Genomic DNA, 14400 nt, shown 5'->3' on the forward strand with positions numbered 1-14400 from the left:
ATTTTTAATATGCCATTATCTTATAAATATGTTTGTTTATTTGTGTTTGACTGTGTTTTTCAAAGGTCACAATGAACAAACATGTACCTCAGCAGATTGCTTTCTCATTTCAAAAGAATACCCATCATTTAGGAAACCACTAAACACCTCAGCGTGTGCTTCATTTTAGTCAGATATTTTGGAGAGGGGTCTAATGAAGTACAGATTTGCTTTAAGTTAGCTGCTATCAGAAAGGGAGAACAATTTTATGACTAAGCAGTCTCCTCCCATGCAATTTACAGTCTCTGAAAACCCACAGGAGAATTAGCCAAAAGTCAGTTCTAACTCAGCAACAATGAGGGAATAAAAGAGAATTGGTAAAAAGTAGAAGGCTCTCATTTTGACCAACAGAGGAAGGTGTCTTGGACATTCTTGTGATTTCCACAGTGCTCTTGCCTCTACTTCACCTCACCATGGTCTCACAGCAGCCTTATCTACTCTTAATGCTCTGCAATACGATTCAGTTCAAACAGGACCCAGCTGTGAGCATTAGACCAGTTCCCAGGTGACCAGTTGCAATTTCCTCTTCCTCTGCTCTTTGCTTGCTTGAGGATCCATAACAAATCTTCAGATTGTGACTGAAACCAGTAAATTCTAGAAAAGTCTGTTGGTTTCTGTTTTTATAATCTTTTAATCTTTCGGATTCTTCTCCGACTTCTGTTTCCTTCCCTTATAATTTGTCTGTGAGAGAAACCAAGTAATTTGTCTGGCAAAGTTTCCTGTACTTTGAATTTTGCTGATTCTATTTCTAATGTGTCATTTTACATTATTTGTTCACCCTATTATTTCTTATAAATTGGTAGTTAAATCTAAAGGCATGATCAAATTTTTATTTGATGCTTTTGAAAAATGCTTCTTAGATGTGGGATGTTTTTTTCATCAGCAGTCATAACCAATTTTCTCTCCCTTTGTGGTTCTAATAGCCTGTAATAGCTAGATGCATTACTTCATTTGGGCTTTCAAAATGGTAGCCTTTTAATTCTACTCTTCTCCTTGTATTATCTTGGATACATTGTATGTGTTTATTTAACTCTCATGTCCTCAGCTAGTTCTCAAATGATGTAAGATGCCTTACATATTAAAAGAATATAAAACAGGACATTCAGAGATTTAGCTGAAATCATAATAGAATTAATTGAATATGATTTTAGTACTTCTTACTTTCTGGAACGATTTTTTTTCCATTTCTTTCTTTCTTTTTACTTTTATCTTTTTGCATTTAGGGAGAAGTGTGAAATGTCTGCATTTCAGTGCTTCCCAAAGGTGCAAATATAGTGCAGTCATCCAGGACACAAAGATTGGCAACTTTCTAGACTTCAGCTAGAGAAATCTTTGTTTTTATTCGTAAATGTAGGGGGAAAGTCTCAATGGACTTTATTAAGTAGACAGTCATTCTTAACATTATCCACTTTGGATCAAAATATACACATGACATATGCCAACCAGTTTAAGAAACTGTGAAGAATATTTTACACTCCCTAATTATTATGTACTTTTGGCACTGAGATAAAGACCTCAGGTTACCTAGAATTCTTGGAGTTGCAGTTAATAGCATATACTTGTGCAGGTATTAATGAGAAAATTTACAAAGATTTATGTTTATGTGTGTATATATTACCACTTTCATGTCAGAATCTATGGATATTAGCCATAATAACTAGCACATATTCTATATAATCTTAAAATTATGTTCTACTACATCCTACCAACACCAAAGTATATACATCAAAGGTGTTTCATCTCCATAGGTGCTTTTGAAAATATAGAAATCCATATCTCCAGATCAATAGTGTCTTCTGGCCCCTTTTAGGCTCCCCTTGAGGTGTAAATTAAGGAATTCAAAGGAGATGGTAAGAAGCAAATATTGAGTTGCTAGTTTTCACTTGTGGGCTGTGATGCTTAGGGCAGCCTTTGGACTGGTCTAAGGGTAACTCTTTCCTTGGGCATCGCTGGTCATGCTCCAAAATTACATTGTCTACACTCTTGGAAAGAGATCCTCAAAGACGGACTAGAAAACTTTCCACTGTTCTATATTTTTTATGATATAATAATTATAATTCACTAAGTGGAAATATATCTTTGATGCATTGCAATGCATCAAAGTAGTTATTTGAACATCAGTGATATCTTATAGACAGTGAACTACAGGAGATTAGACAGATGCTGTGTTGACCAAAGGAAACACCCTAGAGTTTGCATTGTGATTAAACTCCTGATGTGTGTTAGCTTTATTTTAATTGGACATTTTTAGAATTAAGGCACCAAATACCAAATACAAATCATCAGGTTGTTTTTGAAAAGAAGAAGAAGAAAAAAAACAAACAAACAAACCCATAAAAAACCAAGTAAATACTTGATAAGATTTTATTGCACTGTTATATAAAACTTCACAAAGGAAATCTGAGAAATATAGAACTGGAACAATTATGAAAGACAGTCATATCATTTCATCTTAAAACACATCAAAGTAAGTAAACTAACAAACCAGAAAGCTGTTGCTGTCAATTCACTTACAATTCAAAGTGTTTCCATGTGTTTCAGAGTAGACCTGAACACCTTAGCATTGTGACCAACTGTAATCTTAAGTAAGGAGGTATTCTTCCAAGACATCTCTGGATATATTCAAACTTTAACTGTTGCTTTTGTACTGTAAAGTGACCTCTTTATGCCGCCTAATGTCTTCCCATCACCTTAGGACTGAGAAAAATAAAACTGGATAGCAATCCAACAGAATTTGGAAATTATCAAACAATAGCATTAACATTACATGCAGGTGAAACCTTGCTGATGATTATTTTTAAAATGCCTACATACAGTACAAGAGAGGAAGACCGTCAATGAGATGGATCGATTCTGTGATTGGGGTGGTCTGTGTAAGTGTGTCAGAGATGGTGACCTTGGCACAGGATAGAGCAGAGTTTAGGGCTCTTGTACATAGGGTTGCTATGAGTCACAAGCGATTCGACAGCACATAACAACAAACATAAACAACAGCAATTATATCAATGCAGAACTGTCTTCTGACAGTTGGATTCAGAAGAGGATGTGGAATGAAGGATGTCCTTGTTGACTTTAGGTGGATCTTGGCTGAAACCACAGGATATCAGTATATGGTCGCTGGTATTTTACTGACCATGCTAAGGCATTTGACTGTGTAGATTATAATGAATTACAAATAATATGGTAAAAAATAGGCATTGCAGAATATTTGTATTTTCTCATATGGACTGTAAATACCAACTAAAAAGACAATTATTTGATAAAGGCAAGGAGGAGTCATGCATGGTTTAAAATCAGGAAAGGTGTGAATCTTTGTGTATCCTATCATTATACCACCATCATTCAAATATATGCACCAAACACTAGAGCCAAAAAGGAGGAAATCGAAGATCTCTACCAACTTTTGCAGTCAGAAATCAATCAAACATGCAATCAATATGCATTAATAAGAATAGGTGACTGGAACGCAAAAGTTGGAAACAGAAGAAGAATCAGTAATACGAATAGATGGACTTGGCAACAGAAATGACGCTGGAGATGGAATGATAGAATTATTCACATTCAATAATTTATCCACTGTAAATACCTCTGTAAGAAACACAAATGCAGACTATACACATGGATTTCACCTGCTGGTATGGATAGGAATCAAACCTATTACATCTATGGAAAGAATTGCTGGAGAAACTCAATGTCAGCTGTGAAAACTAGGCCTGGTGCTGACTGTAAAACAAACCATTAACTACTCATATGCAAGTTCTAGCTGAAGCTAAAGAAAATGAAATTAAATACACAGGAAACAAAATTTGACCTGAAGTCTGTCCCACTCAAATTTCAAAACCATCTCAGGAACAGGTTTGAGACCTTGAACACCAATGAGCAAAGACCAAATGAGCTGTAGGAGGATATCAAGAATAGCTTGCAGGAAGAATGCAAAAGATCATTACAAAGAGGGGAGAAGAAGAAAACACCAAGATGGATGTCATATGAGACTCTGAATATTGCACAAGAACACTGAGAAGCCAAAGTAAAGTGAAGAAATCAAGACATTAAGGAGCTGAACAAAAGATTTTAAAGGGCAGCTTGGGAAGACAAGAAATGTGCAAAGAGCTGTAGTTAGAAAATTAAAAAGGCCAAATTCGCTCAGGATTTCTTAAGATGAAAAAAATGAAAAACAAATTAAAGCCATGAGTTGCAATACTTAAGGATGTTTTGGGCAGAATATTAAATGAAAAAGCATTAAAAGAAGATAGAAGGAGTATATAGAGTTATTGTACCAGAAGCAATTAGCTGACAAAAGAATTTCATGAAAAAAAAAATGTATGAGCAAGAGACTGTGATGATGAAGGAAGAAGTTCAAGCTGCATTCAACAAATAGATGGTGCCTGGGATGTGCTCATTAAGTTGTGCCAAGAAATCTAGAGGACAACCACGTGGTCAGCTGACTGGAAGGGATCTATATTTATTTCCATTCCAAAGAAACGTGACCCAACAGAGTGCAGAAATTATCTAACAATATCATTAATATCACATGCAAGCAAGATTCTACTGAAAAGTATTCAAAAACGACTGGACCAGCACATCAACAGAGAGCTATAAGATGTGCAGGCTGGGTTTAGAAAAGGTCATACTACAAGGGATATTATAACTAATTCTAGATGGATCTTGGATGAAAGCAGAGAGTACCAGAGGAATGTCTATCTGTGTTTCATTGACTATGCAAAGGCATTCGACTGTGTGAATCACAACAAACTGTGACTAACTCTGAGAAGAATGGGAATCCCAGAACATTTGACTGTGCTTATGCAAAACATATAATTGGACCAGGAGGCAGTTGTCAGAATAGAGCAAGGAGACATTGCATAATTCAAAATCAGGAATGTACACCAGGAATGTATTCTGTCTCCATGCCTTTTCAATCTATATGCAGAACAGATCATCTGGGAGGCTGGGATGGAAAAGGAGGACTGTGGCATCAGGATTGAAGAAAGATTCATCAACAACCTGTGTTATGCAGATGACACAACCCTGCTTGCTGAAACCTAGAAGGATCTGAAGTATTTGCTGCAGAAGGTCAAGGAATGGAGCTTTAATGGATTGAAGCTCAACATCAAGAATAATCCTCACCACTGTGCCAATTAGCAGCATCAAGATGGATGGTGAGGAGATTGAGATTGTAAACAGCTTTAGTTTGCTTGGCTCCACAGTCAACACTCTTGATACCAGCAGCCAGGAAATCAAGAAATGAATTGCATTGGAGAAGTTGGCTCTCAGGAGCCTCCCCAAAGTACTGAAGAGCAATGATGTCAGTCTGGAGACTAAAGTGTGCCTGATCCAGGCCATAGTCTTCTCAATTGCTTCTTATGTGTCAGAGAGCTGGACAATGACTAGGGATGATAGAAAGATAATTGATTCCTTGGATCTGTTGTGCTGGAGAAGAGTTTTGAACACATCATGGACTGCCAGGAGAACAAAGAGGTTCAGCCTAAGAGAGGGTGAAGCCAGCCTGCTCCTTGAAGGCAAAAATACTGAGGCTTCATCGGACATACTTTTGGCATGTTGAAAGGAGGTACCAGTCCTTGGAGAGAGTCATTATCTTTGGGGCGGGTGGGTGGACAGCACAAGGGAGGAAAACCCTCAATGAGATGAAGTGTTACATTGACTGAAGTAATGAGTAGTAGCTGTGTCAGAGGCAATCAAGTTTGCACAGAATAGAGAAGGTTTCAGGGCTGTTGTATATAGGGTTACTATAGGTTGCAAGCAACTTGACAACACACAACAACATCATTATCATCAGACCTATTCAACCTATATGTTGTTGTTGTTGTTATTGTTATGTGCGGTCGAGTCGCTTGCTACTCATAGTGACCCTATGTACAATAGCCCTAAACCCTGCTCCATCCTGTGCCAATCTCACTGTCTCTGACACACCCACTCCAATTACCCCAGTCACCAAATCAATCCACCTCATAGAGGGTCTTCCCCTCCTGAGCTGTCTCTCCACCCTACCAAGCATGATGTCCCTGTCCAAAGACCTGTCCCTCCTTACAACATGTCCAAAGTATGTCAGACGAAGAACCAGAATCCTTGCCTCCAAGGAGTAGCCTGGTTTAACCCTCTCCAGGATGAATCTGTTTTCTTGGCAGTCCATGGTACATTCAATACTCTTTTCGAGCACCACAGCTCAAAGGCATCAATTCTCCTTCTATCCTCCCTAGTCATTGTCCAACTCTCAACCTATATGCTGAGCAAATAATCTGAGAATCTGGACTTCATGACGAATGGGACATCAGGATTGAAGGAAGACTCATCAACAACTTGTGATATAGGATGATACAACCTTGTTTGCAGAAAATGAAGATTTGAAGTACATACTGGTAATTATTAAAAGAAGATGGAAAGAATATACTGATTCACTTTATTGAAAGGAATTGGAAGACACAGAAGAATTTCATGAAACAACATATGAGCAAGAGCCTATGGTGATGAAAGAAGAAGTTCAGGCTGCTTTGAAGGATATGGCAAAAAAATAAGGCTCCAGGAATAGATGGTATACCAATCGACATATTTCAGTTAACAGATGCTGCCCTGGACGTGCTCACCAAATTGTGCCAAGAAATCTGGAGAACGACCACTTGGCCAACTGACTGGAAGAGATCGATATTTGTTCCTATCCCAAAGAAAGGTGACCCAACCGAATGTGGAAACTACAGAACAATCTCACTGATTTCACATGCAAGCAAGATTTTACTGAAGATTATCCAAAAACGACTGAAAGAGCACATCAGCAGAGAACTGCCGGAAGTCCAGGCTGGGTTTAGAAGGGGTCGTGGTACTAGAGATATTGTAGCTGATGTTAGATGGATCTTGGCTGAAAGCAGGGAATACCAGAGGAATGTCTATCTGCGTTTCACTGACTATGCAAAGGCATTTGACTGTGTAGATCACAACAAACTGTGGCTGACTCTGAGAAGAATGGTAATCCCAGAACACTTGATCGTTCTAATGGGAAACTTATACTTGGACCAGGAGGCAGTTGTCAGAACAGAGCAAGGGAACACTGCATGGTTCAAAATTGGGAAGGGCGTATGCCAGGGATGCATCCTATCTCCATACCTTTTCAACCTATATGCAGAACAGATTATCCGGGAGGCTGGGCTCTATGAGGAGAAATGTGGGGTCAAGATTGGTGGACGATTTATCAACAATCTGCGTTATGCGGATGACACAACCCTGCTTGCTGAAACTGAGGAGGACCTGAAGCTCCTGCTGCAGAGTGTCAAGGACTGCAGCCTACAATATGGATTGAGGCTCAATGTCAAGAAGACAAAGATTCTCACCACTGGACCAATTGGCAGCATCAGGATGGATGGTGAAGAGATTGAGATTGTACACAGCTTTAGTTTGCTTGGCTCCATAGTCAACAGTCTTGGCACCAGCAGCCAGGAAATTAAAAGGTGCATTGCAATGGGAAAGTCTGCTGTTAGGCACCTCTCCAAAGTGCTGAAGAGCAATGGTGTCTCTTTGGACACTTAGGTGCGTCTGATACAGGCCATGTTCTTCACAATCACCTGTTATGCATCAGAGAGTTGGACAATGACCAAGGAGGATAGAAGGAGAATTGATGCCTTTGAGCTGTGGTGCTGGAGAAGAGTATTGAAATCCATGGACTGCTAGGAAAACAAACAGATTTGTCCTGGAGAGGGTTAAACCGGGTGGCTCCTTGGAGGCAAGGATTCTGAGGCTCCGTCTAACATACTTTGGACATATTGTGAGGAGAGACCGGTCCTTAGAGAGGGACATCATGCTTGGGAGGGTGGAGGGATAGCACAGGAGAGGAAGACCCTCTATGAGGTGGATTGATTCAGTGATTGGGATAATTGGGATGGGAGTGTCAGAGACAGTGCGATTGGCACAGGACAGAGCAGAGTTTAGGGCTGTTGTACATAGGGTCGCTGTGAGTCGCAGGCGACTCAATCGCACATAACAACAACAACAACAATAACTGGTAATTATTAAAGTCTTCAGTACGGATTACATCTGATAATAGGAGAGCAAAAATCCTCACAAAGTAGACCAATGGCAACATAAAGCAAATGCAGAGAAGACAGAAGATGCAAAGGATTTAATTTTACTTGAATCAATAATCAACAACCATGAAAATAGCAGCCAAGAAATCAAGCTGTGAAGTGCAAAGTACAAATCTATTGCAAAAGACCTTTTTAAAGTGTTGAAGAGCAAAGATAGAACTTTCAGGGCTGAGGTGTGTCTGGACCAATCCCTGGTGCTTTCATTGCCTCTTTATGCAAGTGGAAGTTAAGAACAAAGACTGAAGAAAATTTGCTGCCTTGAATTGTGGTGGTGGCAAAGATTATGGTACATTTCATGAACTCTCAAAAGGTCAAGCAAGTTTGTCTTGGAAGAAATGCAGCTAGAATACTCATTAGAACCAAGAATGATGAGATTCCATCTCACATGTTGTTGCATGCCATCAAGTTGGAACTAACTCATAGCTGTAACTCGAGTGGGTTTTCAGAGGCAGTAAATGATACAGGAGGAGCTTGTCCATCTTTCTCCCATGGAGCAACTGGTGTGTTTGAACCACATGCCTTTGAGGTTGCAGGACAGCTCCTTTCCACCAGGCCACTAGAACTCCCCCTATCTCACATATATTGAACATATTATCAGGAAGGGCCAGCACCTGGAAAGAGACTTCAGATCTGGTAAAACAGAGTGTCTGTGAAGGGGAGGAATATCTTCATCAACATGGATTGGCATAGTGGCTGCAACCATGGACTTAGGTACAGCAGCAATTGTGAGGATGGCACAGGGTTGGGCGAGATTTCGTCTCTTGTACAGAGTCGTTATGAGGTGAAACCCACTCAACAGCCCCAGACACTAAACTACCCAAACATATTTGAGCAGTAATCAGCAGTAAGAGTTAGATTGCTGTATTTGAATTCTTTTCAGCATGCAAATCATTGTGGTGGTGGTGGTGTTGTGTACTGTCAAGTTGGAACTGATCCACAGCTGACCATCTGATGGGTTTTTGAAGGCAGTTAATCACATGGGAGGAGATTGCCCATCCTTCCCTCATGGAGCAGCTGGTGGATTCGAACCGCATACCTTCAGGATTGGAGTACAGCTTCTTGCCACTAGGCCACTAGAGCTAACTAAAAAATCTTCATCAGTACTTTTTTTTTTTAGAACTATTGCCACCCTAAACACTGAAATCACTAAATAATTAACAGTGTCTTCTCCCTATAAGCATATGAAGCAGAAATAATATCTGTGGGGAAAGAGGAAAACAAATCACAGAAAACTACTGAATTTACTGTTCAAGAATGGTATGACACCAAAATTTCACTTGAATACAATTTCCATTTTATTATTATTCCCACACAATTGTAAGATACTCTGGCAAAACCTGGAATTTTAAAAATTCCATTAATTCTTCCAGGTCTTTGGAATCCTATTCAGTGGATTTCAGCCGTAATAAACTCACTGGAAGAAGCTCTGGGGGCACAGTTGTTCTAACCAGTTGTTAACCAAAAAGTCAGTGGTTCAAACTCACAAGCTGCCCTGATAGGAGAAAGACGTGGCTGTCTGCTTGAATTCACAGATGATAAAAACATGTTTAAATCATTTTTAAAGTGTCTTAGAAATGGAATGAAAACCATGCTTAAAACGGCTCAAACAAGAGAATTACAAAATATTTTCCATTTAAAGCTATCTCTGCTCTCATCAGCCGCTCCTTTGTAAGAGTCTAATTTGCTAATTAGCCTGATGATACCTGCCTTCATTGTGAGTTGTGGATAATTATAAGCTACAACTAAACTACTGAGAGGACGGCCCTGCTCACAGAAAGCAGTCAACCAGATCATTATTCTGAGGCAAAGCAATCTAATTATCACCGCCAAGTACAAACCAGAGGAACTGATCCAGACTACTAGTGGGAAACTTCTGGGGGTCAAATCCCTTGTTCTTTGTAAATTTACACCATCAATCCTTTCTCCACATTAAAATGAACTTTTGTATGTAAACAATATACAGACTCAAATAGGGATCAAGAAAGGATGCATGTAGAAATAACTGCCTCTGGGAGCTGAGAATTTCTTATAAAAGAGTTTTCTACAAATTAAAGAATTTCCTATAAATGAAAATAAATTGAGCCTAAATCCGGAGGGACAATTACCATAGGTGATGCAGCAGCCCTTGGATTCTTTTTTTAGAACACTTGGGAAATTACCATCTTCTCAAGTGACATCTTTTTTTAGCAACTCTAGAGAATTGCTCCTCCTCTTGCTAAAGAAAGTCTTCTTTCATCCGTGGAGGGCAGAGAGAAAACAGAGAATGTGCCCTGACAGCCATGTTGGCTCATGGAGAAGTACGTCTGGCAAAGGAACAATGGTGGGAGGACAGCATACTTATAAGCTCCACAAATATTTTCCATCTATATCCAATTCCAACGATTTGTGCAATGCTATTTGCCTGAGACCACGCCTTCTGTGTCTCCAACAACTGATTTACAAATTCATTTATGTTGTAAATTAGCAATTTGCAGATTCCAATGTCTAGTAAATTACAACTGTAGTTGTTAAATCTGCTCAAGTTTATTTCAATTTACAGACACCCCAATGTGACAGATTAGAAAGTCCCACATAAGGTTTTCTATAGTATAATTTTTATGATGCATAACGTTCTATTTAAGATGTTAAAATGCAAAAATATCACTTTCAGAACAAAAGGTGACCCTTATCTACTTCAGGATATATTCAACCATCTCATAGCAAACAAAAGCTGGACAGTGAAGAAGAAATAACTAAGAAAAATTGATGCATTTGAACCATGGTGTCAGTGAAGAATATTGACCATGGATTGCCAGAGAGCAAACAAATATGTCTTGCAAAGATGTACAGTCAGAGTTCTCTTTAGAAGTGAGGACAAAACAACTTTGCCTCATGTACTCTGGCTGTGTTATCATGAAGGACTGAAGAAGGACATCACATTTGGTAAATAGAGAGTCAACGATAAAGAAGAACCCTCTGAGATAGATTGTCATAGTGGCTTTAACAACAGGCTAATATAATGTACTGCAGGAAGTCATGACAGAACACAGACCTTTCAAGATTCTAACACATGAGAGAATTGGGAGGATGGTACAGACCCAACAGCATTACCTTCTGCTGTACATATACAGTCACTATATGTCACAGCTAACTTAACAGCACCAAACAGTAAACTTTAGGGGAGCAAGTAGCCAACCAAGTCTTGCTCCCATGAGTCAACAGGTGGGTTCCAACCACTAGCCTTTCTGCTAACTGTTGCACTGCTAAAAACAAGCAAGCAAATGAACAAAGCCAACTCTGCCTTCACTGAGTCCAAACTGGCCTATAGATGACCCTCCACTAGGTTTTTCAAGGCTACAAATCTGTCCATCTTTCTCCTGGGTTGCTGCTGATGGACTCAAACTGCCAGAGGGGCATAATCTCTGGGTCACCAGTAGGATCGATGTGTATGGACCTCGCATGACCTACCAGAAAACATCATTATCACAATCCTCCCCACCAGCCCTATGCTGACTCTAAATTCTATCATCTTTGCTTTCTTTGGTAGCCTCGTGAACTCAAGCATGGTTGTTAGGTCATGAGGGTGGTACAGGATCTGGCTGGATAGGGCAAGATTCCTGTCTATTAATGCCAGGGTCACTGTGAGTCACAGTCAACTCCAGAGTGCCCACCAAAATACAAGTCTCTGCATCTCTGATAGCTGCAAGAACAATAAAGAAGTGACCATAATATGAGTGAAATAGCCCTTTTGAAATATTGTTGTTGTGATGTACTATTCTCTTGAAATCAACTCTTAACCTACACTCCAGTGGGTTTTCTGAGGCTCTAAACCACATAGAAAGAGACTGCTTATCTTTCTCCAGCACAGCAGCTGGTGGATTTGAACCACATGGCTTTGAGTCGCAGCACAATCCTTTACCACTAAGTCACTAGAGCTCTTAAATGTTTTGTAATGAAAATTAGGAGTTAAAAAGTATTTGTAATTGACCAATCTATAAGCAACAACGGCATACATAAGTTTACAAGAAAAATTAAATATTTTAATACACAAAAAAGAAATTAGAGAAACTGTAATGCAGAGTAGTTTTGACATCTGTTAAACTTCGTATCAGGCTGCTCCTTAAAGGCAAGGATTCTGAAGCTTTGTCTGATATAGTTTAGGCATGTTGCAATGAGGGATCAGTCCTTGGAGAGGGACATCGTGTTTGGGAGGGTGGATGGAGAGCACAAGAGAGGAAGACCCTAGATGAGATGGATCGATTCAGTGATTGGGGTAATAATGGGAGTACATGTGTCAGAGACAGTGAGGCTGGCACAGGATAGAGCAGGATTTAGGGCTCTTGGTTAGGTCTTTATGAGTCGCAAGGGACTCAATGGCACGTAACAATAACAACAACAAATCGAGTATCAGGGAAACAAGCAAACCCCTCTGCCATTCTCACTCACAGACACCATATTCAAGAGTTAGAACAGCCCCATTGGGTTTGGGGAGCTGTAGATCCTTGCAAAAGAATTACCACATCTTTCTCCCACAGAGCAGCTGGTGAATTTAAACCATGTGCCTTTGGGTTCGCAATGCAACACCCTACCCACTAGTCCACCACTGCATGAAGAGGACAGGGAGTTCAAATTGCCAAGCTTCCAGTTAGCAGCTAGGCCACTGTTTTTCCACAGCTCTTTTGATAGCAGAGGAAGAATAATAAACCCTATATGAATCTTTATTACTATGGATCATGGGAAGAAATTTAATAAGTTATTGGCTTTGATGCAGAGAAAGGGTGAAAAGTGAAAAATGCAGGGCACACGCAATATTAAATTTCATCTCAGTGAATATTAAACAATGCTTGTTAGAAGCTTCAGCAAAACCCTCATAATGTCATAGACACAGGGAAGTGAAAGCAAGGGATCAAAAAGATATAAGTGCATATCCCACAGCAAGCCAGAAACCACACTTCCTTGACAAAGAAGAGAACTGAGAGATTGATGCATATTATCACAGCAACTAGGCAATATTTTCCTTCTGTAAATAAGTTATCTGATTATTCCTACTCTTTTTTTTTTTAGCTTGTCAGAAAGACAATTCCAAATTTTCATTTTCTAATGTTGGATGGGCAAACTCCTCTTGTGAATTTTTCTCTAAACACCCACAGAAGGGTCAGCTCTGTGTTTGTTCTCTCAATCACAGACGACAACAACAACAATATTAAATAGTCAAATTCTAAATTACGATGTAGTATTCCATCTACTTTTTTCCTTTCATTAATAGCAAGTCAGACATCTTTCCATTTCAAATCAGATGCCAGATGTTCAGTTTGCAAACTATTTTGCTTTTACTTTTTGTGTTAGAAGGAAGCTCAGGTAACTCAGTCCGTGGGGAATGACATTGCTAACCCATGGTGGTGTCAATTTGAGAGGTGTAATTCACCAGCAGTTTCTCAGAGGAAAGATAAAAAAGCTTCTCCCATACAAACCTCAGTGGAGATTCAGCTATGAGTCAGTTCCTACTCAATGGTGTTGAGTTTTGTGATAGGAAAATCTGTTTTATTTCTTGGTGATTTGATAGCTATTTTTCATTTTTGTCGCTTCCCATGCATTCTTTTTAACACTTTTTAACTTTTAAACCCTATTGCAAAGTGCTCTCTGTTTTTAATATATACTATTTGGCAGGAACCAAAGGCCTGAACCTCACCTTACAAATGCTACCCAGGATAAAGAGGGGGGCCTGTGGCAATAGGAACAAGAATGCATAGAGCTCTGGTGTGTCGCCACTGGCTTCTACTATGTTCAAATGAGGGCACTATTTGCAATTTATGAAGCATTTTGAAACATATCAAGTATAAAATTCTTTAAGCATAAAATATTACGGATATCTTCCCTCTAGATGAGGAGAGGAAAAAAAGGACTTTAAAAATGCTAAGCTATGCATAAATGCTCATGAATAATTCGACTGTGGCTGACATTTTGCATTTTCTCCATACATTCTCCCTTTCCTTCTCAGAACATTTGAAGGATAAGTTAGAAGAATACATGTCCCGATTTTCCAAAGTGAGGATTCTTCGCACCAAGAAGAGGGAAGGGCTCATCCGGACTCGGCTCTTGGGGGCCTCGATGGCCAGAGGAGAAGTACTGACGTTCCTGGACTCCCACTGCGAGGTCAACGTGAACTGGCTGCCCCCACTGCTCAGTGAGTGCATGTCACATCCTCACACAGTACAGAGGTTGGAAGGGGCTGGGGCACAGTTACATCCTCACACCGTACAGAGGTTGGAAGGGGCTGGGGCACAGTTACATC

At 39.7% G+C, this 14400-nt stretch overlaps 1 protein-coding gene across 1 annotated transcript in view; it reads left to right on the forward strand.

The window, feature by feature from the left end:
- The window catches only part of GALNTL6 (UDP-N-acetyl-alpha-D-galactosamine:polypeptide N-acetylgalactosaminyltransferase-like 6), a 2113891-nt gene that overhangs the window by 1665013 nt on the left and 434478 nt on the right, over positions 1-14400 (forward strand). The window contains exon 6 of the mRNA XM_006882210.1: positions 14107-14292. Within this exon, the coding sequence (XP_006882272.1) occupies positions 14107-14292 (186 nt within the window). The remainder of the gene's footprint in view (positions 1-14106; positions 14293-14400) is intronic.

Source organism: Elephantulus edwardii, unplaced genomic scaffold (genome assembly GCF_000299155.1).
Source record: "Elephantulus edwardii isolate Elephantulus edwardi_28Jun2011 unplaced genomic scaffold, EleEdw1.0 scaffold00018, whole genome shotgun sequence".
NCBI classification, from domain to species: Eukaryota; Metazoa; Chordata; class Mammalia; order Macroscelidea; family Macroscelididae; genus Elephantulus; species Elephantulus edwardii.